At 35.6% G+C, this 22,330-nt stretch overlaps 1 protein-coding gene across 2 annotated transcripts in view; it reads right to left on the bottom strand.

Annotated features, from left to right (window-relative positions):
* The window catches only part of LOC145671161 (protein EFR3 homolog B-like), a 126,862-nt gene that overhangs the window by 17,347 nt on the left and 87,185 nt on the right, over positions 1 to 22,330 (bottom strand). For both annotated transcript variants that reach the window (XM_081740007.1, XM_081739999.1), the window contains exons 8-11: positions 21,552 to 21,695; positions 11,673 to 11,751; positions 8,899 to 9,034; positions 481 to 767 (exon numbers count right to left, since the gene is read on the bottom strand). In XM_081740007.1, the coding sequence (XP_081596133.1) occupies positions 481 to 767; positions 8,899 to 9,034; positions 11,673 to 11,751; positions 21,552 to 21,695 (646 nt within the window). The remainder of the gene's footprint in view (positions 1 to 480; positions 768 to 8,898; positions 9,035 to 11,672; positions 11,752 to 21,551; positions 21,696 to 22,330) is intronic.

Raw genomic sequence — 22,330 nt, 5'->3', positions numbered from 1 at the left:
GATTATGAAACAAATGAAAGGAAGAAAGAAAAAACAAGAGAAGATGGCAATCGGATAAGTATTAGAGTTTTGAACTCACCTTTTATGCACTTTTAATCTTTGAAACACTTCAAAATATAAACAATTTATAATATAATAAATAAGCATTCAATATATTTCTCTGAATTTCGAAAGCTTAATCTAATCTTTCCCTACAAAGAATATTTAATGTATTTCTGTGAATATTTTAACTTAATGTAATCTCACCATACAAAGAACACTTATTTCTCTGAATATCTTAAACTGGACCTATCCTTACCTTACAAGAGACATTTAAAGTATTTCTCTGAATATCTGAAACCAGCGAAAGAACCCTTCTTCACAACAAATGTTTAATGTACCGGTATTTCTCTGACCATTATCAGAAACATTAACCTAATCTTACCTTACCTTACAAAGATCACTTGTGTATTGCTCTGAATATTTGAAACTTAACCTTACCTTACAAAGAACGTTTAGTGTATTTCTTTGAATATCTACACTTGTTGTTCTCTTTAGCGTCACTCGTTGAATGACGTTGGGTGTTGACCTTCTAAGAAGCAGTTTTATACATCCAAATCGATCAAAGTTAGTCAATCGTCCTGCGAATCTCGTAATTGCATTTACCAAATGCTCATGGAATTCATCAATGCTGTTTCTCCAGTTTTCATCACCAAATCGGATCGATCGTATAACAACTTGTTGGATCAATGATACAATTGCATTCAATGTTTCGATATTCATCAGACCTTGAAAGAATAAAACACTGTTTGTAAAGGCTACATTATTATTATACTACGATGAAAAAGTTAAAATAGTCTATGAGGCACGTAACGATTGGTAGACCTCATTGAGCTTTGCAACATTGTATGCCTGGAGTAATTAATCGTGTATAGGTTTTGACTCAGCTTAACAACAAAATTCATGGAAGGTAATTTGGTTGTAGTACCATTTTCTGCTCTTGGTGATTTCGAAGCCCTAGAATATGAAAATCGGAAACTAAAGGTACCGGTATGGGAGGCTTAACGATCAACGGGAATGCTCAAAATCGATTCTTTTTTGCTAATTGGGAAATAACTAGAATTGCAAGTGAAGGTAGGATATCCAAATGCAGAACCAAGTAATCACCATAAAGTATCCGTTAAACTTCAACATCGATAGAATAGTAACGTACATAACTAGAGGAAATTTTTCGAGACACGACAAACCCCTCTCACTAATAGTGATGAACTCATTCATATCCTTATTCAGTGAGTCTTTCCTAAGGAAACAAAGGTGCCTTTGGGCAGTGTGGCTGAAGTTGACTTGCCGTTGAGGTCAATACATATGTTATCCAGGTTATGATCTTGTTGGTGGCTTCCTCAGTTCTTTCTTTATCCATTGATGTAATTCCTTAGTGGATACATCTCTTGCATTGCTTGTGATTTCGTTGTTGGTTGCCTGATGGTCGTCCAAAGGTCTGTTTATTATGCTTGTTCTGCATATGATTCAGGATTATGATTCAGGAACTTATGATTCAGGAACCAGGAGAAAAACCATAAAATATGGTGCCGGAACTCGGAAACTTGGAACCCAAGCATTATTGTGATATATGGTGCCGAAACCAGGGACGGTTACTGTATAACTCACTAGTAGAGCTATGACTACTTATATGACTACTTATATATACTACCCTCTCTCCTGCTTGCCCGTCTCATAATTAGCTCTTACTGTTTGTTTATGTTCCAAATAAATGATTGCTCTAAGTGAATGATTAGCGCATGTGCCTCCAAGTAAGATTCCCAGTGGTTACAAGGTTTATGGTAATGACCAAGCATCGTGAGAAAATTTGGAGAATACATGAATTAAGAAAAAGCGAATTACGATCTAAAAAGCTTACAACATTGACAACCGTTTTTTTTTTTTTTTTTTTTTCAGGAAAATACGAGACCCGTATTCCCTCATTTTACGTCTACAATATCTGTGCACAATTTCATTCACTTCGGTTCACTTCTTTTTGCCTTCCGGGCGTCAACTTTCTCAAGGTTTTGGGTGGGGACTTTTGCCCCCCAAAACCGTTTTTCTGCAGAAAATAAAAAAACCGTATTCGTTTATTTTTTGCGTATTGTTCATACACAAAGTTTCGTTGCAATTCTTCATGTCTTTACACACATATAACATACTGTTACTAGCACTTTTGATATTTCGTGATCAAAGTTTTGGAGGGGTTCGTGTCCCACCCAACCGGTTTTTTTTTTTTCAGGAAAATACGAAACCGATATTCCATCATTTTATGTTTACAATATGTGTGTACAATTTTGTTGACTTCGGTTCACTTGTTTTTGGCTTTCGGGCGTCAACTTTCAAAATTTTGGGTCGTGGCTTTTGCCCCCCAAAACCGTTTTCCCGCAGAAAATAAAAAATACGTATTCGTTTATTTCATGTGTAGTATCTACCTGCTAAAGTTGATCAAAATTGGAGTGTTACACTTCGGAAGTGTTACTTGTAATTAGTCCCGACAAAAGCCTATTTTTTGTCTTTATTGGCTTTGTGAGTTATAACGCCTGAAAGTTAGTTGTACTTCTTGCAGTTAACCATAAAGGGGCACGACTCTTAGGGTCGAGAGGGCTGAGATTCTGATGAGAAACTCACCAATAAGGTTCAGATGATTTCATGAAGGCTTTATAAGAAAATAGTTCTTCCAAGTATGTTGTGAAGAACAAATAAATTTATGAGATATGTATCTCGCAGATGACACCGTATCTACTGTGTATAATGCGCATCCTGTTTCTCATAGTGAGAAAAGTGATATCTATCATATAGAATTTAACATACTCATGTAACGGCTGAAAATCCGGGAATTTAAATATAAAAATTCTGTAGAAACCCTGACGATGACATGAGGAAAATCCTGACGAAGACTGTGTAGATTACACCAATGTTGATTCTAGCAATAGTTGCAGTAACATAGGCGTGACTACCAAAATTTTTCTGGGGGTGAGGGGGGGCAGTACTCTTCACTCAACATTGTGGGCCAAATTGAAAGAAAGGCTGATGTCATTGCACTCCCCCCATTTTCAAAATGTCACGTAACATGAATTAAAGTGCTGCAATTTAGGATAAATAAATCCTATCAATGGTGATAATAGAATCTATTCCAGCGACACGAAAAATCCTATTCATGGTACTATTGACAATATTTATTAAAATTAATGGGGTTTCCATGGCAATGATTGATTTGTAGGTTTCATGATAGTACAATGACCTTATGATCAGTGATTAAGCATATTATTCAAGTTCATCTTTTCATTTAAGATTTGTATTGTTTTCCATTTTGACACTAATAAGTGTCGTGTTAAGAAGCTCCAACCTGCTGATAATATCTCTAGCTATATGATCCCAAGAAACGTAGATCCTTTTTCAAAAAGCCGCAAAAGCCCAGCTGCTGATCCTAAAAATGTGTTGAAAATTCCGTCAATCTTCATCTTTTCCAACGTAGAGAGAATTTCTTCATAATGTTAAACAACTCCCATTATTAGACTGATTGTGAGTCCACAAATTCACCTAGTGGGACACAAGGGTTTAATGTTTACAATGTTTGAGACGAGACCACCAGCATTAGCCTCGATCAAAGCAGAAAATCTTGACCTTACTGAAAGTGACTGCGAAAACAGTACTCCTAGTTCATGCACCCAGTGCAAAGAGTTTCTCACTACTTCTGACGTACAACTGGCACCCTTAATCACAAGATTAGTACTGTGAGCTCCACAATGTACGTACAAGACAAGAAGTTGCTGTTTACATATAATAAATTTAGATGGAACACTAATGTTTGCACCACTCGTATTTCCAGAACCATCATAAACTTGTACTCTGAGTTGAGCAATGGGAAGCTGGAGTCTCACCATCTCATCCAGAATAACTGAAGCTATAAACTCACCAGTAGTTTTATATATATATATATATATATATATATATATATATATATACTGTAGAACAGAAGAAAACTTTCATGAAGACAGAGATCTTCATCAACTCACCTGGCACAAATACTTAATTGTTCTTCACCATTCACATCACGGGAACCATCATACACGATAGAGAACAGAGAATGGTTTTGAGATTTGATTTTGTTACATATATGAAAAGCAATTTATTGGCCCATGGTTTCGAGATTTCGTTCTGGATTTTAACATACATGAAACTACATCTCTTCATGTTTTCCTTTATCCAGCTCTTCAATTGTGGAAAACCTTCAGAGCGAAGGCTCATCAACTTAAAGAAATTCCTGAACCGGGAGTCATGTCCTCTAAATACAAGTCCTTGTCTTGCAAGAGATTACAATTTTTCCAGGAATTTCCTGGCTTTCAGTTGTTCATCTAAAATTTGTCTGTTTAGTTGGTTTTCTATTGGATTTTTTTCCCTGCTGTAGCGCAGTACAGCCAGTTTGTGGCATTCTGAAGTTTCGTGTATACGGAATTTCCCTTTAACCTTCTTCCAGTTGCAAAACCCTAGAGTAGAGAAAGCGTCTTCCATGGAGAACATTTTTTTTTTTAATTGTTTTTCAAGATGTCCATACAGTAGAAACAGAAAATGACGTTAATTTTGTTTGGATCGACGTGCAAGCACGGAAGGAACCAAGTTGGCACAAATTTCAATGTTCGATCTTTCAGAAACTGTTGTGGAAAATTTGTAGGTAGCACTAAAGTTTAATTGAGCTTTGAAAATTTCGAAGGGTGGGGAGAATCTGAACCAGTTGCTAGACGTGGAGATTGAGAGGTTTCTTCTATAGACATTGATGGCGATGGTGGCCGATACGAGATTTGAGTTTAAATTGTCACTTTCATGTTGTAATCCATCAGCAAAACTATCATTTGAATTAATTTTTCTCTTCTTTTCTTCAATAATGGCAGTGCTTTGACCCAAGTGCTGTCTTCTTTTCATTTTCTTATGACAGATGGATCCATTTCAAAAAAATGAAAGAACACTAAACAGAAACAGATAAAAAACTTCATATCAACGTTATATTCACAGTAACACACATAAACACAGCTGTCTAAATAACATTACTGTTGGAGAAAATACGCTGCAAAACATGTCCTTTCAAAAAAAGTGGGGCACTTGCGCACAGCCCACTTGACGAAGTTCAACAGTACATTAGAAAGAACACAGAGACCTACGTCGCCCGCACACGAAGAAAAAGGTCCTTTTAGGCAGGTTTTGAGTTATATTTCCAAAACTAAACACAGCGTTGTAACTCTTCCATCGATTGTCAAGGTTGACGCAATAATGGTGGTATTTTTACACGAAGCCGATACAGCAAGAGTCGGTATATTAAATGTAAAAAAAAAAAAAAAAAAAAAAATCATTCCACGTTTTTTCCTTTCTCTTTGTAATGCTATAAGTATAAAGGGTAAGGAATCTTTTTAGATACTTAGAAAGCGATATTTTTTTCTTCCAGCTACTCCTTTCGTGGAAGACTAAAGATAAAATGTCAAGGCAGAAATATTTGAAACTGAGCATTAAACTTTTGATAAGTATAATTCGAATTTGAAATATTTTAGCTTTGGAAGCAAGTTGTAAATCTTTCACAAAGCGGTAGCTGATCAAAATAAAAAGAGACACTAAGAACTGCGTATTTTCAATTAGAATCTACTATTTTCATAAAGATACTAGCTCAGCCTGCGCTCACTATACAGAACATCATTCACATATGAGCATGAATTTCCTTGTCATTTCTCACATTTGTACATGTCCCTCTACAGACATAAGTGAAGGACGTCTTGATAAAAATTGGCAAGGGTTATCATAAAGGGGAGATTTTTTCGATTATTTTTCCAATATCTTGTACCGTTTGCAAGATTTAAACCTACTTCCGGCTGGAGTTTCTAATTCATGTATGATCAGTGTTTTCTTTCTTCTTGCATGCAGTATGCAATGAGCAAACACATTACACACACCAAGCACTCTAAACAATAAATATTCATCTTAAACAGGAGAAATAGTTATTCTTCGTTTTTCATTATCATTTGACCATGAAACAAATGCCGGAGATATATACTAATCTCGTATACAAATGTGTGGCGTTGGGATGTATAACTCGTAGGATATGATGCTTTACTTTTTAAAATTTCAATACTTCCGTGTACTCCTAAAAAAAATGTAATAAATAAATAACGTCCATTTAAAAAGAATATTAATTTAGAACTCAATCTTTACAAAATTTGCAATCGATCAGTGAAAACGGCATCTTTCCAGAGTTTGTAGTTTCCGAGACATTATTGTTAAAAGAATTTGCCACAAACATAGTCTATAAACTTTTTTTGACCACTAATATGTAAACGTATCATTTTAATATATAGATATTTCAAAATTTTCTTTTTGCTGCAAATAAATGTGTGCACGTTTTATGGTAGTTTTCGACGTAGCTAATACAATGTCCCTACTTCCTGTACTTCATTTGTATACCTTGGTAATTGTTACAGAATTTTCCTCAATGAAACTATAATTCCTTTCAATTCCAGGAATTATTAATTGACAATCGACGTTCCCATTCCAGTGTTTCATCATTTTGGTCGAGATATTTGGGGAAGAATTCCTGATATACAATTTTCTGGAGGGGTCAATCCCCTCCTAGAAAGTTTCTGGGAGGGGACGCGATCCCCTCATTCCCCCGGCTGGCACACCCATGGCAGTAATGCTGATGAAGATGTGGCTTCCGATATTCCAGACAGCTTTTCGTAATTGTGAACTGTAAGTAATGAATTTTGAAAGTACGTGTGTTGTAATTTTTGTCTTTTGTTAGTGTGTCTTTTGTTAGTAAAATAAACTTAATTTCAAAAGTTAGTCGACTTGCAAATCTTTAACAGTTACTGGTATTGACAACTCCCATACCTCAACATTATCTCTCTCTCTAAATTTTGTCCAGAAGTCGAAAGAAACTTTTCCAGAGAAACATTCGCTTGTCTCTCATCTTTCAAGTTTTGTAGCTTTCTTTTCCAATAAAATGCTCACTTGGGTTTTATCTTTCCTATCATTATTACATAAAAATTAAAGTACTGTTGAAAAGTGAAAACACATATCATTATATTAACAAGAAAGAAAGAAAGAAAAATAAACGGCTCAGGGTAGAAACGAAAATGTTGATGAATGCCAAATGGACTAATGGACATTAATAAAGTGAGTATTAAGCACACTGAGAAAAAAATGTAGATGGCGTACTTAAAAAGATAGGTTACATGCGTAATTCCTGTAGTTGTTGGACTTAATGTACAGCAGACGTATAACTGAAAACGCATGTTTTATAATACTTTCTGTATAAGTGTTCCATCTGTAAGTACTTTCCGTATGAAACAATATAGGCGGTCAGGATCTCACATACGTATATAACATATAGCTGACGAAGGTAACATAAGTATATACATGTGGTATACGGAAAACCGTTAGATGTCAGACATCCTGCAACGGCATGATGTAACATCTAAGGACAGTGCCTATGTAACATATGGATAACGTATGCTCCGTACTGATTTCTATAGTAAGCAAGAGGATCCCGTATATTTGTACAATATACCACTGTCCGGAGAACGGATATTTCTCTGTGCAGTGGGCAGTGATTGTAACCCACTGATATTAGGAACTTAAGTTAAAATTTCCCTAAGAAATGATCAAAAATTCCATTTGTACCACCCGTCTTTTCTTAGTATTCGTCCCCTTCCCTGGGCCGATGGACAACAAAAGCCTAGTCGCTTGAACTTCGATAATGTGCATTTCACATACGCTAACCTTTCTCAACCCTTGGTCATTGAACCGAAGCACTATACGGGGACACTCTTTATGACAAGGCATAGCACCCTCGGAGACATTTTCTACTGTGATAATGCCCCCCAATCCACAAGCAACACATGCAGTTGACTTCTTTTTGCTTGTTGATCCATTCCTATTTAAAAGACATATTTAGCAATGATATACTCTAGCAAGGTCGTGGAAGAGTTGTTGGCAGAGGAATGAATGGTCTTTGTAAATTGTGCATATGGTGGAATTGTGGAAAGAATGGCATTATCTTTAGTCGTACTGTTGTAGTGCATAACAAACCTCTACTGTAAAGCTAAATTTTCCTACATTTTATCTCATATTCGTAAAATCTTCCCTTTTCCCTCTTAAAAAATCTTTTCTAAATCTCCCTGTGCCGTGGAAAATTTTCTTCAAACTAGCATCACTTGTGAGTGTGGTATTGATGCCAATTGATGTACGAGCTCATTTCAATTGTAAAGGGCGTTTTACAGCCAACTATGCAAAGATTCGACTTTATTGTCCTTTTGATGTATTTTATCTGTATCTGTCTGTACAATATTTATTTGAAGCTATTTGGAAAATTTTTATCATAACATTTTCTCTAATAAATATTCACATTTAAAACACAAAATTCATTTTCCAGTTTGGCGCCTTCTTCACCTGGCGCCTCCTGCGAACGCGTAGTTCCCAAGATTCCAGAACCGGTCCCGACTTTGCCCAGCATCCATCTTTATTTAACCTATTCTATCAAGCATAAATATTTAATAGCTGAGTTTCAAATGTCAACGGAGATATGAACTTTTTGAAAATGACGCTGAAATTAGTAGCAGCACGAGGTAACGTTAAACGGGAAAATTTTAAATCCTCTCCTGTAAAATTATACAGAAACATAAAAATACATGACTTAGCTCTTTCACCGATGACATATAGAATACCTACATAGCAAATATAATAAGATTGCCTTTCATGCTTATTTTTAGATGCTATTGGGTTTAAGAATACTAGATATGTTCTTTAATTTTCCTGAAACTTAATAGCTAACCCTATGCAGATTTTGCAGTTTGTTTTACTTTCTCATTGTTTGCAATATCAAAACTCCTACCTTACCTAATCCATCTTTTGAAGCACCAGTCATCACATGTGATAGTAAGGCAGCCATTCCCACTTGTTGTTTTTGGTTCATGTTGTAACTCTTAAGCAAATGGCCTACCACACATTTTGCAACAAAAGGAAGCTGAAAGGGCTGCAAAAAATGAAATGAATGTACACATTTCATCATTTAAGAAACTTCCAAAAACTACTTGCAAGACCAATTTATTCTTTAACCATCAACAATCAATAAGATTAGAGCAGTAGCAAATGAAGTGAAACGAATTCGCCTTATGGAACTGATCAGAATAATTAAAAAAATATTTGGACAACAGATCTCCAAGTTCGAATCCACAACCTATAGATTACGGAGGAGGAACTTTGACCACTACTTATTGTTCGTTGAAATTTAGCGTCCTTTTTCAGCATTGAGGCTGCATGAGACATGGACCCAGGGACGTAGGCATGAGTGGGTCCTAGGGGAACGGACCCCCGGAAATTCCGACTTCTCTGTAAATTTAGTTTAATTTTTGGGATGATTTTACGAATTATAATAAAATTTATCCTCATATTGAATTTTTGACTCTCCCAAAAGCTTTAGGCCTCTTTGGAAACAAATTCCTGCTAAGTATTACCTTCGTGGACCTATAGTTTAGATTTAATCACCGTGATGCATTCAAATTTCAATGGACTCTCACTGGGAGCCGAACTCGGGACTCCTTGCAACAAAACTGGGCTTGATAGCCACTAGACCCACTAGCCACTAGTCAATGTGTGATCGGTTAGTTATAATATATTATGAATATAATGTTTGAAATGAAATCTTCAAGTTTGACACCCAATGGTTATGCCCTTTAGGCTAAAGGAGAGGAATGACTGATTATGAAAGAATCGGTGGAATAAGAATGTGGGAGGAAATGGAACAACTCCGAGAAAACTTACGGATACGATGCTGGCACCACACACTTAAATAGACAGGGATCGAATCACGGACCTCCTTTACCAGAAAATGAGCGCTCTACCCCTGAGCTACTGTGCCTCTGAATATAACATTAGAGTCTGCTTATTGTGCTTCAGAGATATCCCTAGAGTTTCTGATCTCGGAGGAGGACAGTTACGATACTTTATCGAAGAATTTTTATTCTTTAGTACAGTGGAACCCCTGAACTTGGACACCCCTTTATCTTGGACACCCCTCTAACTTGGACATTTTTCTTCGGAACCAGAAAAAAATTCTATTGATTTCTGTGTATTAGAAACCCCTATAACCTGGACACCCCTTTATCTTGCATCTTGGACACACACATTTGAAACTAAGTTGGACACCACCAGGGGCGGATCCAGGCGGGGACAGCCCCCCCCAGAAGAGGAAACTTTCTTATTTTATATATATAAATAAAACCCATCCCAAACTTTGGAGCCCTTAAAAGTAGCAATATGACAACCCACCGCCCCCCCCCAGAAGTCGGTCCTGGATCCGCCCCTGGACACCACAAAGGTAAAGGAGAAGGAGTGAACTCGAGAATAGATCGTGGGTGAGGGAGAATACATGACCTACTTTCACATGAGAAAGCAATAAAATTTCGAGAACAGATGGAGGGTGACAGGTAGGGTGGCCAGTAATACATTTCTTATTCTGTACAAATTAAACATTACAGTTTTGTTTGTGGTATGGTGTGGCGTCATAAGATGCTTGAAGTTGTAAAAATGAGTAAGCGGAAGTTGAACCAACTGACATTAGAAGAAAATAAAAAAGGTAATCGATTCCTTGAACAACGGTGACAGCTGTAGGAAATTAGCAGATAAATTTCGGGTTTCAAAATCGACAATATCGAATATTAATAGAAATGAGGTTATCATTGGGAACAAAATTGTAGCGCTCGAAGGAAATGGGTACATCGCACGAAACACTACACGAAGAAAAAATGAGTTTTACGTCCCAACTACACGAAGAAGTGAATGATATGGTGATCACTTTGTTTCGTCTTTGTCACAAAAAAATATATCTGCAAGTGGAACATCTTTGTGACTTACTAAGATATGTACGTACATTATAAACTGCATTGTAGTCTGAATTGTATTGCGCAGTTCAATTCAAGATGTGTTTTTACATAAAGATACTCTAAGAATATTCAACAATACCAACATGATGTGTAAGTACTGTTCTGCGTATTGGTGCATGCAATAGTGTAGGATGCTTTTTTACGTAACACGGCCGTGATACAAACCTCTGCCCCTTTATCTTGGACACCCTCTAACTTGGACAGCTTTCAAAGGAACCGCAGGTGTCCAACTTAGAGGGGTTTCACTGTAATGCCTAAGATTTCATCGTAACTTATTTCTCATAGAAGCGGCCCCATACCAATGTGTCTGCTAAACTTTCCTAAAACTGATACTTCGGTAGGTGGTAGGAGAGTTTTAATGTACTCGCTCCGACTCGAAAATGAACATAATGTTAGAAAACATGAGAAAAAGCTATGAAGGTTGTGGAACAAAAATAGTAGTTGAAACGAATGGAATAGCTCTTCTATTCCTGTTCTGCCTAAAGATAAAATAATTGAAAATATTTTGTACAAAGTGCTGGAGGGTCTTTAGGCAGAACGGAAAAACATCGTGTGTTTAGCATCTCAATAAAATGTATTCGTTAGTAATTGGGTAGCCCTCGTATGAGGTGAATCACCTTAAGCAAAATATCGAAGTGAACTTACCAATGATGAACTAAGATGAGAACGTTCAAACGCTTACAAAATAATGTATATCAAATATCATACACATTGCTTTCGTCTACTTACTTGAAGACCATCCATAATCATTGTAAATATTTTACACAAATGATCTTCTTCCACCCACATTTCTCTTGCATCAATGAATCTGGAAATTGCATATTCAATAATTAGAGATAACGGTACATTGCTTACGATTAATTTCTAAGAGATTATATAATTTCATGCATCATCGTCAAATAGATAACAACATGATACTTATTTCAAAAGCACGAAGCATGAAAGGTATTTTCAGATGAGGTAAATTAATGCCTACGACTTTTACGTCCTCAGTGCACTTTAAGTATTCATTTTTGAACAAATATATATATATGCTGCAAGAAAAAAATATAAAACGAGCGCTCAAAGCATAAGGTAATCGAGACTAATCACCAAAGTTATGAGAAGAAGTGACACAATTTGTATCATACGCCAGGGGTGTAACCAGAAACTCATTAAGCGGGGCCATGGCGACTGGAAATACGCGTCTGACGCCTAGCAAATATACGTAGACCTACGCATTAAATTGTATTTTTATAGGCCTATATACAGCGTGTTTCAAAAGAACGCTGACAACGTTTGAGAGGTGATCCCTGACACCAAAATAAGACAAAAAGTACAAACCAACCTGGGTGCAGCTACCGAAAACATAAAAACATGAACTTTAAAGGTACATAGTTCCAAAACTATGGGACTTACCGTAGTCGGGTCAAGACTTCATTTAAGAACTAGTATGTTTCCTATCCAAATATCCAAGTTTCAGAAACCTGTGTTACTTCCGCAACAATTTTTATAGAGGTAGTTGGTGGGTACTTTAAATTTCCATGTCCGTAGCCAACTCCCAATAAAAATGTTGCGTTAGTATTTTAGGATTTTGAAAAATGGATTTTTGCATAAGGCACATATTAGTTCCTAAGTGAAGTCTTGACCCGACTACGGTAGGTCCCATAGTTTTGGAGCTAAGGACCTTTAATTTTTTTTCCATGTTTCCGGCAGCCTATAACTCCGAAAGGAAGCATTTGTGCACCCAGGTTGGGCTACACTTTTCCTCTTATCTTGGTGTCAGGAATCACTTCCCAAATGTCGGTGTTGTTTTGAATCACTCTGTATAATTTGATGTACTCGCCAACAGAGGCGGACTGGGAATATAAGGGTCCACCCGGAGAATGATGGTTAAGAGCCTTGATAAATACCGAGTTGGTCCAAAATCTGGACTGACCTTTTAGGAATGAACCCTTAGCTGGAGCTTGGATGGCCAAATCCCCGCTCGCACGAAATGTAAAGTTGTGTATCGTCTTTTCTCGTGTTGAGTTGATATGAATTGACCCATATCAATGATGGTGTATAAAAAAGGAAATTATTTTTACATCCAACAAAAATGAAAACAGCGTAGCTTGAAAATCATTCATGGAAAAAGTATCCGTACACTTGTTATATCTCCCCCCTCCCAAAAGGCACACACAAACACAAATTTACAATTGCTTAATACTTAGGTGGGCTCCTTTTAGCAGTTATGATTACCTGAAGACATCTAAGAATTAAACCAATGAAGTTTGCTGGTATTTCTGATTTTTTCAGTTCATATAATCAGGGACTGATCCAGCACAAATTCCTGAAGGAGATTTCATAAGAGGACTCCCTTTGTCGCTCCGTACCCGGATACGCCTATGCAAATACTAGGAAGAGTTCCTTTGGGGAGAGCGTACGATCCTTCGTCCCCTTCCGCCACTTCACCCGACTATGATTACAATAAAGCTTTCTTAAATTGTTTCCGAAAGTTAAATATTGAATCATGAAACAGAAGATAGGCCATAGAACCAATACGATGTCTTGATGACACTCCTTCTGCATTTCTCTTTTTCAACTTTAACTCAAAGAAACACACTATAAAGAGAGCTCTGGTTTCGTCTAGTAGCTGAAACGTCGCACTTCTGTTTACGCTGTGCTGGGTTCGTTTTTCGGTGAGAATGCAACTTTTCGGCGTTCATCCTGCGTGGTAAGTCTGCTCTCGAAGCAGGCAATTGGAGAGGCAAGCGGGTTCGAATCCCGAAGCCGGCCATTCTGACAGGTTTTCCAGGGTTTCCCTCTGTCACACCAGACGAATGCCGGGATGGTACTTTGAATAAGGCCCTGGGCTCTCCCTTTCCAATCCCTTTGCTCGGAAGCGTGCGTTGAGGGACGTCACCATCCGGATTTGAGACGGGCTTAGCTCAAAAATGCCGTAAATGCATATTCAAATAAAGTTTCCCTTTTCCTTATACGTATAGCAACTTAAAATTACAATTTCCCTCGTAAAACTTCATTTCCTTCCAGCTATTAGTGTATAATACGTCCGATGTGTGAACTTCGATGATGTAATGTAATGCATAGTAGTGATAGTTATTTCCAATCTAGCGGCCAATCTACGTACTGATAATGCAGCATCACAGTATTGTCTTCGGTTGAATAAGATTCAGGTAGGATAATAAGGAAACTTACTTTTGTAAGCAAAACGCGTTGAGAATATGGCATGAACATCCTTTTGGGGCCTGATTTACCCTTTACACTGGTGTGCTCAGGAAAAACTGACCCTTTACAAATGCAACCACCCACGTCCAAAAACTCTATGCTTCATTGGTGAATGGAAAGGATCCGACCCTATAGAATCGGGACCCGATACCTGGTGACATGGGGCCCCGAGCTCGATTTCTGACACCACCGCTTTCTTAAGAGTGCCACGACCTTTCCCTTGCCACCTTCCACGTCCAAGAACTACATATTTCATTAGTGAACGGAAGGGACCCAAGCTCGAAACTTCAGTTCCCGATTTCTGGGGTTTCGGGGCCGTTTTCTGACATCACCGCTATGCTCAGGGGACCATTATTTATCGCTATCACTCGCGTCCAACAACTCCATGTTTAACACGGTTTCTTTACCGTAGGAGAATCCATGTTCTTTATATGCTGTCGATTGCATATCGCATTATTGAGTACATATGGACGAGATTACATTTTCGAGTTAAGACTTTTTTATTTTCTTATTGACATTTCAGCAAACATGGCTATGGGTTGGGCAGGGGCCCCCTTTCCCTAGTGCCCCCTTCACCAGCACTTCGGGTCCGTTAGTTACGCCATTGGTTACTATGGAGGAGAACGGAGTTTTGAATTAGTTATAACTAATCGAGCAATATCTTAAGTGATTTTGCAGAGGGCAGGGCCCACCCGGAAATTTCCGGATATCTTGTCAGCCCAATCCGCCTCTGCTCACCAACTACCTCCATAAAAATTGTTGCGGAAGTATCGCAGGATTCTGAAGCTTGGATATTTGGATATGGTACATATTAGTTCCTAAGTGAAGTCTTGACCCGAGTACGGTAGGCCCCTTAGTATTGGAACTATTTACCTTTAAAGTTCATTTCTTTATGTTTTCGGCAGCCTATAACTACGAAAGGAAGCATTTCTGCACCCAAGTTGGTCTATACTTTTTGTCTTTTTTCTTGATGTCAGGAATCACCTCCCAAACGTTGTCGGTGTTGTCTTGAAACTTCCTGTATATGTACACACAAATACGTGGTCTATATCTACCACAGATTCATCTACCACATATCTCCATGAACAGACGGAACAGTCTGTTCCCTCCCTTTTGTGCATCTCCAAATAAGATTTACATTATTCTAAACTCTGTATTTTCTATAATAATAATAATAATAATAATAATAATAATAATAATAATAATAATAATAATAATAATAATAATAATAATAATAATAATAATAATAATAATTCATATTTATTTATTTATTTATTGTTCTTCAACAGAGAATAGAATCTCCAATTACAGAAGGTACATAATATAGATAGTTCATATAATATAATATTATACATAATAGTGAATATAATGATACGGACAAAATTCCTGTAGATATATGACAAAGACAATAATAACTATCGTAAGAGTATAAACCGTTAAACGTGAAGAGTATTACAAGAAACCATTAACAGTCAGATAATTGGTTTACACATGTATATGCCAATACATGTATTCACATTCTAATACAATATATTTTTCAACTTCTTTGTATACAGAGACAGAGGTAATGCTATATCTAGATCTTTGTTTAATACTGATATGCTATTAAACCTACTGCACATTCTATATAATGGTGAGCCTTTATATATTTCAGTTCTTGGAACATCTACAGTCAACAGATGTCGCTTACGTAGATAGCCTGGTCTAGCATTGAGTCCAATTTTTTGTAAGAAATTACTATTGTCAACATAAGAATTCATAATTTTATAGAGAAATAATTGTTGAAAAAACTCAGGTGTTACTCAAACTGACATAGTTAAATTTATCTAGAAGGGTTTTATACGATATTTTGTTTCTTATAGCGGAAGCTCCCATTGTTTTAAAATAGAGATGCCTAGGAATTTCTTTTGAATACTTTCTATTTTATCCTGAAGAGATTTATAATATGGAGCCCAAACAACGCATGTATATTCTAGTTTGGTCCGAACCAAGCTATTATACACCATAGAAATAGCTACAACATCATTTAAATTTCTGGTGTTCCGTATAATGAAACCAAGCTGTCTATAGGCATAAAGAACCACTTCAGTGATATGGTTATCAAATGATAAATTGCGTGTAATTTTTACCCCTAAATCTTTACATGTAGTAATTTCTTCCATGTTTTCACCATTAAGAGTATATGAATAACAATTAATACGCTCTTTCGCTCTTGACATTATCATAAATGCACATTTTTTAATATTAAGATTAAGTTTATTTTCTACACTCCATTTATATATTAAATCAAGATCTTCTTGCAGTTCTATTGTATCTGTAATACACCTTACTTCTTTATATAATTTTACATCGTCTGCATACATAAGGTATTTGGAATGTTTTATTGAGAACTGTAAGTCATTAATATACAATAGAAAAAATAATGGACCCAGATTTGATCCTTGAGGTACTCCCGAGGTAGCTACGTATTCTAATGATTTCGATTGTTTGTATTGAACAAAATATTTCCTTCTAGATAAGTATGATTTAATTAAATGTAAAAAAGGTTGAGTTAATCCATATGATGATAATTTATTTAAAAGTATGCTATGATTTATTTTGTCAAAGGCTTTACTGAAATCCAAGTAGATCATGTGTGTACTAGTTTTATTTGAGAATGAACTGTGTATATCTTGAACGAAATTAATTAAATTTGTAGTTGTTGATCGACCAGGGTAAAATCCATGTTGATTGACATCTATAAAGCATTTTACATGATTAAAAATTCTGCTATATAGGATATGTTCCAAAACCTTCGCCGGAGCGCAAATTACAGCAACTGGCCTGTAATTTTCAATATTGCATGTATCACCCGACTTAAATATTGGACAAATTCGTGTTATTTTCCAGTCTTCAGGAAATACTTGAGTCCTTATTATAAGATTAAAGATTACACTTAGTGGTCGCATTAAGATATTTGAACATGCTTTTAGTAAATATGGAGGTATTTCATCTGGACCACATGAGCGTTTTGGTTTCAGTTTTCTTACAGCAATTTTATACTCAACATCAGTAATTAAGCCTAATGATAACGAGTTCGGTGACAAAGGTAGAATATTTTCGTGATGTGTATCTTGTACAGAGCTATCTGTGTATACAGATTGAAATATCTAGCAAATCCTTCCGCTATATCACTTGTAGTTTCAAGAGGAACATCTTGAAACTTCATTGAATAGTTCATTACATTACGATTTACTTTTTTATTATTTAAGAAGTTCCAAAAAGATTTTGGATTAGATTTTATATTATTTTCTATTTCTCGTAAATAATTTGAGTATGCTTTACTAATCATAGTTTTTACTTTTTTCCTTGTTTCCCTAAATAATTTCTTATATTCTTCCGCTATCGCAATATGTTTCCGATAGTAATCTTTTAATTTTAGCATCTTAATGATTTCTTTAGTAAACCAACATGGATATCTTCTACTTGTTCTTTTTCGTATTTTCGGAACAGTACTAGAGAAAACCTCATTAATTTTATTATAAAATATGCTAATAGCTAGTTCTACACAATCTGCATTGTACAAGGCAGACCAATTCGTATCAAGCAACATTCTATACAATTGAAGAAAGTCTGCTCTCCGAAAATTGTTATAATAAATAGTTTCGTTCTGGACCCTACTAACATTACTTTTTGTACTTATTAATATTCTTAGAGCAGGATGTTGCTTGTCCTCAGGTACCATCGGCATTAATTCTCTAGTTACTACAGTATTTAAAATATTAGTTAAAACTAAATCAAGCGTTTTGTTATTGCTATTCTTAATGTCATTCAAGGTGAATAGATTGTATAGGTTCATAAAATTTAACAAATTTTTGTAGGCGCTACCTCCGGTTTGTAAGTCATATTTGGAATCACTAATTAAAGGTAAATTAAAATCACCAATAACTAGTATACTATGATATTGAAAATCCAGATGCGACTCAAACATGTTATAAAAAGACATATACTTATCAATAGAAGAAGCAGGTGTAAAGTATACAGTCACATAATAAAATGATACACTATGTACAACTACTTTTACAACTAAAGATTCTGTTTCGCTTTTTAAGCCAATCAGTTTGGAATCGTACTTATCCCTTATTGCAATCAACACCCTACCACCACGTTTATTTCCATTTCTATCACATCGATATACCTTGTAATTATCATCAAATAATTCATTATTATAAAAGTTACCATGCAACCAACTTTCGGTAATAACAATTACATCAAAATTATTACTTAATGTATTTAAATAAAATTCCTGACACTTTGTATTTAAACCCCTAACATTTTGATAGTAAATGGTTAAATTACCAATCCTTACAGTATCCATTAGGATGTAACTAGGTTGTTAACATCCTCGAGTGTTCTTAAAGCATACACGAACGTATCTTCCTTTTTCTTTCTCAGTTTTATATTCCCTGAATAATCAACCCATAAGTAAGCATAGTTATTTTCGCGTTGCTTCTTTCTAGCTTGACCAAAGATACGTCTTCTGTATGACGTGAGAGAGTGATTAACATAAATCATCTGATTGTAAGTATAACCCAAATGTACTGTGTTTAAATTTCTTTTTACTTTCCTTTGTTTTATGAACATTTCTTTATCAGTACGCCTTACAAATTTTACAATAATACCACCACCAGTGTCAGAGGATGAATCAGGTAATCTGTGGCAAGCATCGATCATTTCATCTGTAACAGTCATATCTAATGCTCGCCCCACAGACTTTACAATATCTAATACATTTTCATTAATTTGTTTGTTACAAATGAGGATATATTGATCTACCTCATCAATTCGCAGTTCAATGTCCGTGATTTTTTTCTTTAATGTCACATTTTCCTGTTTTAATTGTTCTACCGTCGCTAAACAAGTTTGTATTGTTTCCGCCTGTTTCCTGATTAAATCAGCGTTTTCATCTAACTTTTTATGTGCCAGTTCTAACGAGTTTCCAAGTTCCCGTTCAGTTTCAATGTTCGATCTCTTTAGATCCGACACTTCCTGTTTTAGCTCTTGTAACAACTTAAACACATCAGAAAGAGTTGGCAATTCTGTCTCTGGTAAAGAAGCTGATTCTAAATGCAAGCTACGTCTTCTTGTCTTATCACACGACTTGCAGCGCCAGGGTTGTTTCACTGATTTCATGAATTCTAAATCCGTCTCTTCTAATTTAGCACATTTGAGATGACATAACTTAAAACAGTCCGAGCACTGTAACTTAGAAGCTGTTTCTTGTCTCACAATAGTCTTATTACATTCAATGCAGGAACTCATCGTGATTCGATGTATCGAAACCAACAGAACGCAATAGTCTGTGCCCAACTTGCAAATTAATGTGGGTTGGCAATACTGTTTGTTTACATTACAGCCTAACACACAGCAAGGAAAATTGACGAATAAGGCATTTTACAGTATATATGATTTATCGCAGTTATACATATAGAACAATTATCCACAGTACTTACTGTGTTTAATACATTCACCAAAACCCACTTAGATAATAATAATAATAATAATAATAATAATAATAATAATAATAATAATAATAATAATAATAATAATAATAATAATAATAATAATAATAATAATAATAAACTTCGCTGCCTTACTGCATACATGTGCCATATAATCTGTTCCGGATCTTTATTTTAGTACCAAGGTAATGTACTGTACACAAAGCTGATACATTAGAAATTCATATGTTCAAAACAACGTATTACTAAAATCCTCCTTATAGATTTCCTTTCTCTGCTGTACTTTATAATTTAAAATATGCCATGTTTCATTTCAACACGAATCTGTTTTTATTATAATTTTAAGCTACATCCGCCATTTGAATTTTGGCTTATTTTAATTTGCAGTAAATGGCAATATTAATTAAACAGATTTCCAGTTATTTATTGTTGTTGGTGGAGACAAACATTCCCATTGTTCTCAGCAATATAATTATACATTATTCTATTTTCTAATGTAATACATTACTTTACATTATTTAATCTAATTGTACATTATTTTATCTTCATGCTCTTCTGGCAGAAGCTTTACTATAACTAGGAATGCAATATTAGTAAAAATACCCAGTAAAGAGCTCCAAAACAATATATGTTAAGTATAATTTTAGTGAAAACTTTTCCAGTTTATTCTGAACGTTCCCATAAGCCAAGGCATAACAAAGTGCAGCGGTGCACAGTTTGGGAAAACCTGCTTTATACACAATTTCTTTCTTTTCTTAATAAACAAAATAGAAGATGTATTGAGTAGACACAGATTACGGTACATTAAATTTTAACCTAATTTCTATGTCTTCTATGTTAGTTGATTTTCATATTAGTTTTATTAGGAGTGGAGTTGAGTTGATTTTAGTTTAGCGTCCCTTTCAGCAGCGAGGCTATATGAGACGTGGACCTACTGATTAACGTGGAATCCGAACCACATGAGCTCCCACCGGGAATCGAACCCGGGTCTCCCACGCCACAGGCGCGTACTTTTATTAGGAGTGTTGTACAGTCCGCAGCAAAAAAACCTGCAACATGAGCATGTAAGTTTATTGTGAAAGGACGAAGTCTTTTGCTCCAAAATAACTGTGCAGAGGAGGACGCTGAGGTTTCTCCTGGCGTGATTCGTACAACTTAGACGTTATGTTGATTCCCAGCGTTGTTAGGCGTAGTTTCACAATAACCTTACATGCTCATGTTGCAGGTTTTTTGCTGCGGACTGTACGACTTGCTATAGATTGCATTACGCTATGTGAGAAAATTCAATTTTGGTTACGAAAATTTCATAATCCTTTCTTAAGAAGGAATTTTCGGTGTTGCCATCTATAAACATTACAGTGTTGCCAGAATAACAATTACCCCAAAATCTAAGTTAAGGCAGCAACTAGAGGAACGAACTCAACTGAATTTGATTACGTATCATGTTGTTTTGGTATCCTCTGAACTACTTCTTAAATAATAGTTGTATTTAGTTTGTAATAAATAAAATTGTTTTAGCACTACAGTTATTAAAATTAAATAATAATGTTATTCAAAAAGTAGTTCACAGGATACCAAAAGAACATGATACGTAATCAAATGCAGTTGAGTTCGTTTCTCTAGTGTGCATGGGAATTGTTATTCGGACAACAATGTAATTTCTATGGATGGCAACGCTGAAAATTCTTCATATTTTCTGCTGTAAAATAACATTATCTATGATTGTGAAAAGTTGCATTTCATTATCTCCTTTCACTTATGAAAAAAACATGCAAAAGAAAAATGATAAATTTTGTAGTTTTTAGCATGTCAGCCTGTTTAAGGAATTAATTTCGTAATTCGGACTATCACTGTAGAAGTAAAAATAAAAGGAGGAAAAGAAAATAGAAAAATATCTTACAAAAGAATTGGCCGAATCACGTTTCCAAGGAGATTGTTTGGCAGAAAAGATAGAAGCTCTTTCAAACAGTCAGATGCAAGGGATGAAATATTGTCTATAATTGACACCCACACTTCGTTTGATTTCTCAAGTTTTGATTTCCCTCTGGAAAGAATAAATATGCGTATTCTTAAGATTATGATTTATTCTAATTTAATTCATCTTCAACAGAATTACACTTGTCCAATTATTTTTCTTTAAATTTTCGATTTGATTTTCAGTTTAGCGTCCGTTTCAGTAGCGAGACTTATATGAGACGTAGACCTATAGCTTAACGTGGAATGAGAATCATATATGAGCTCCCGTCGAGAATCGAACCCGGCTCTCGCACACCACAAGCGCCTACACAGAGAAAAAAAACGTATGTGGCATACGTAAAAACGTAGGTTACTTGCGTAAATCCTGTAGTTTTTGGACTAAACGTATAACTATATGTATCATCTTGCAGCAAACAGTTAACTGAAAACGTATGTTTTACATTACTTTCCGTATAAGTATTCCATCTTCCGTATGAAACAGAGAAATGTATATAGGCAATGAGGATCTCACATACAAATGAACATATAGCCTATAACATATATCTGATGTATGTAACATACGTATACGTATGTAATATATGGAAGACTGTTAGATGTCAGAAATACCGCAGCAGCATGACGTAACATCTAAGCTGGAAAAAGGACAGTACGTATGTACCATATAGATAACATATGATCCATACAGATTTTCGTAGTAAACAT

Source organism: Thermobia domestica, chromosome 2 (genome assembly GCF_964235325.1).
Source record: "Thermobia domestica chromosome 2, izTheDome1.hap1.1, whole genome shotgun sequence".
NCBI classification, from domain to species: Eukaryota; Metazoa; Arthropoda; class Insecta; order Zygentoma; family Lepismatidae; genus Thermobia; species Thermobia domestica.
Note: the sequence above shows the minus strand (reverse complement) of the source record. Positions and strands in the feature narration are given on the sequence as shown.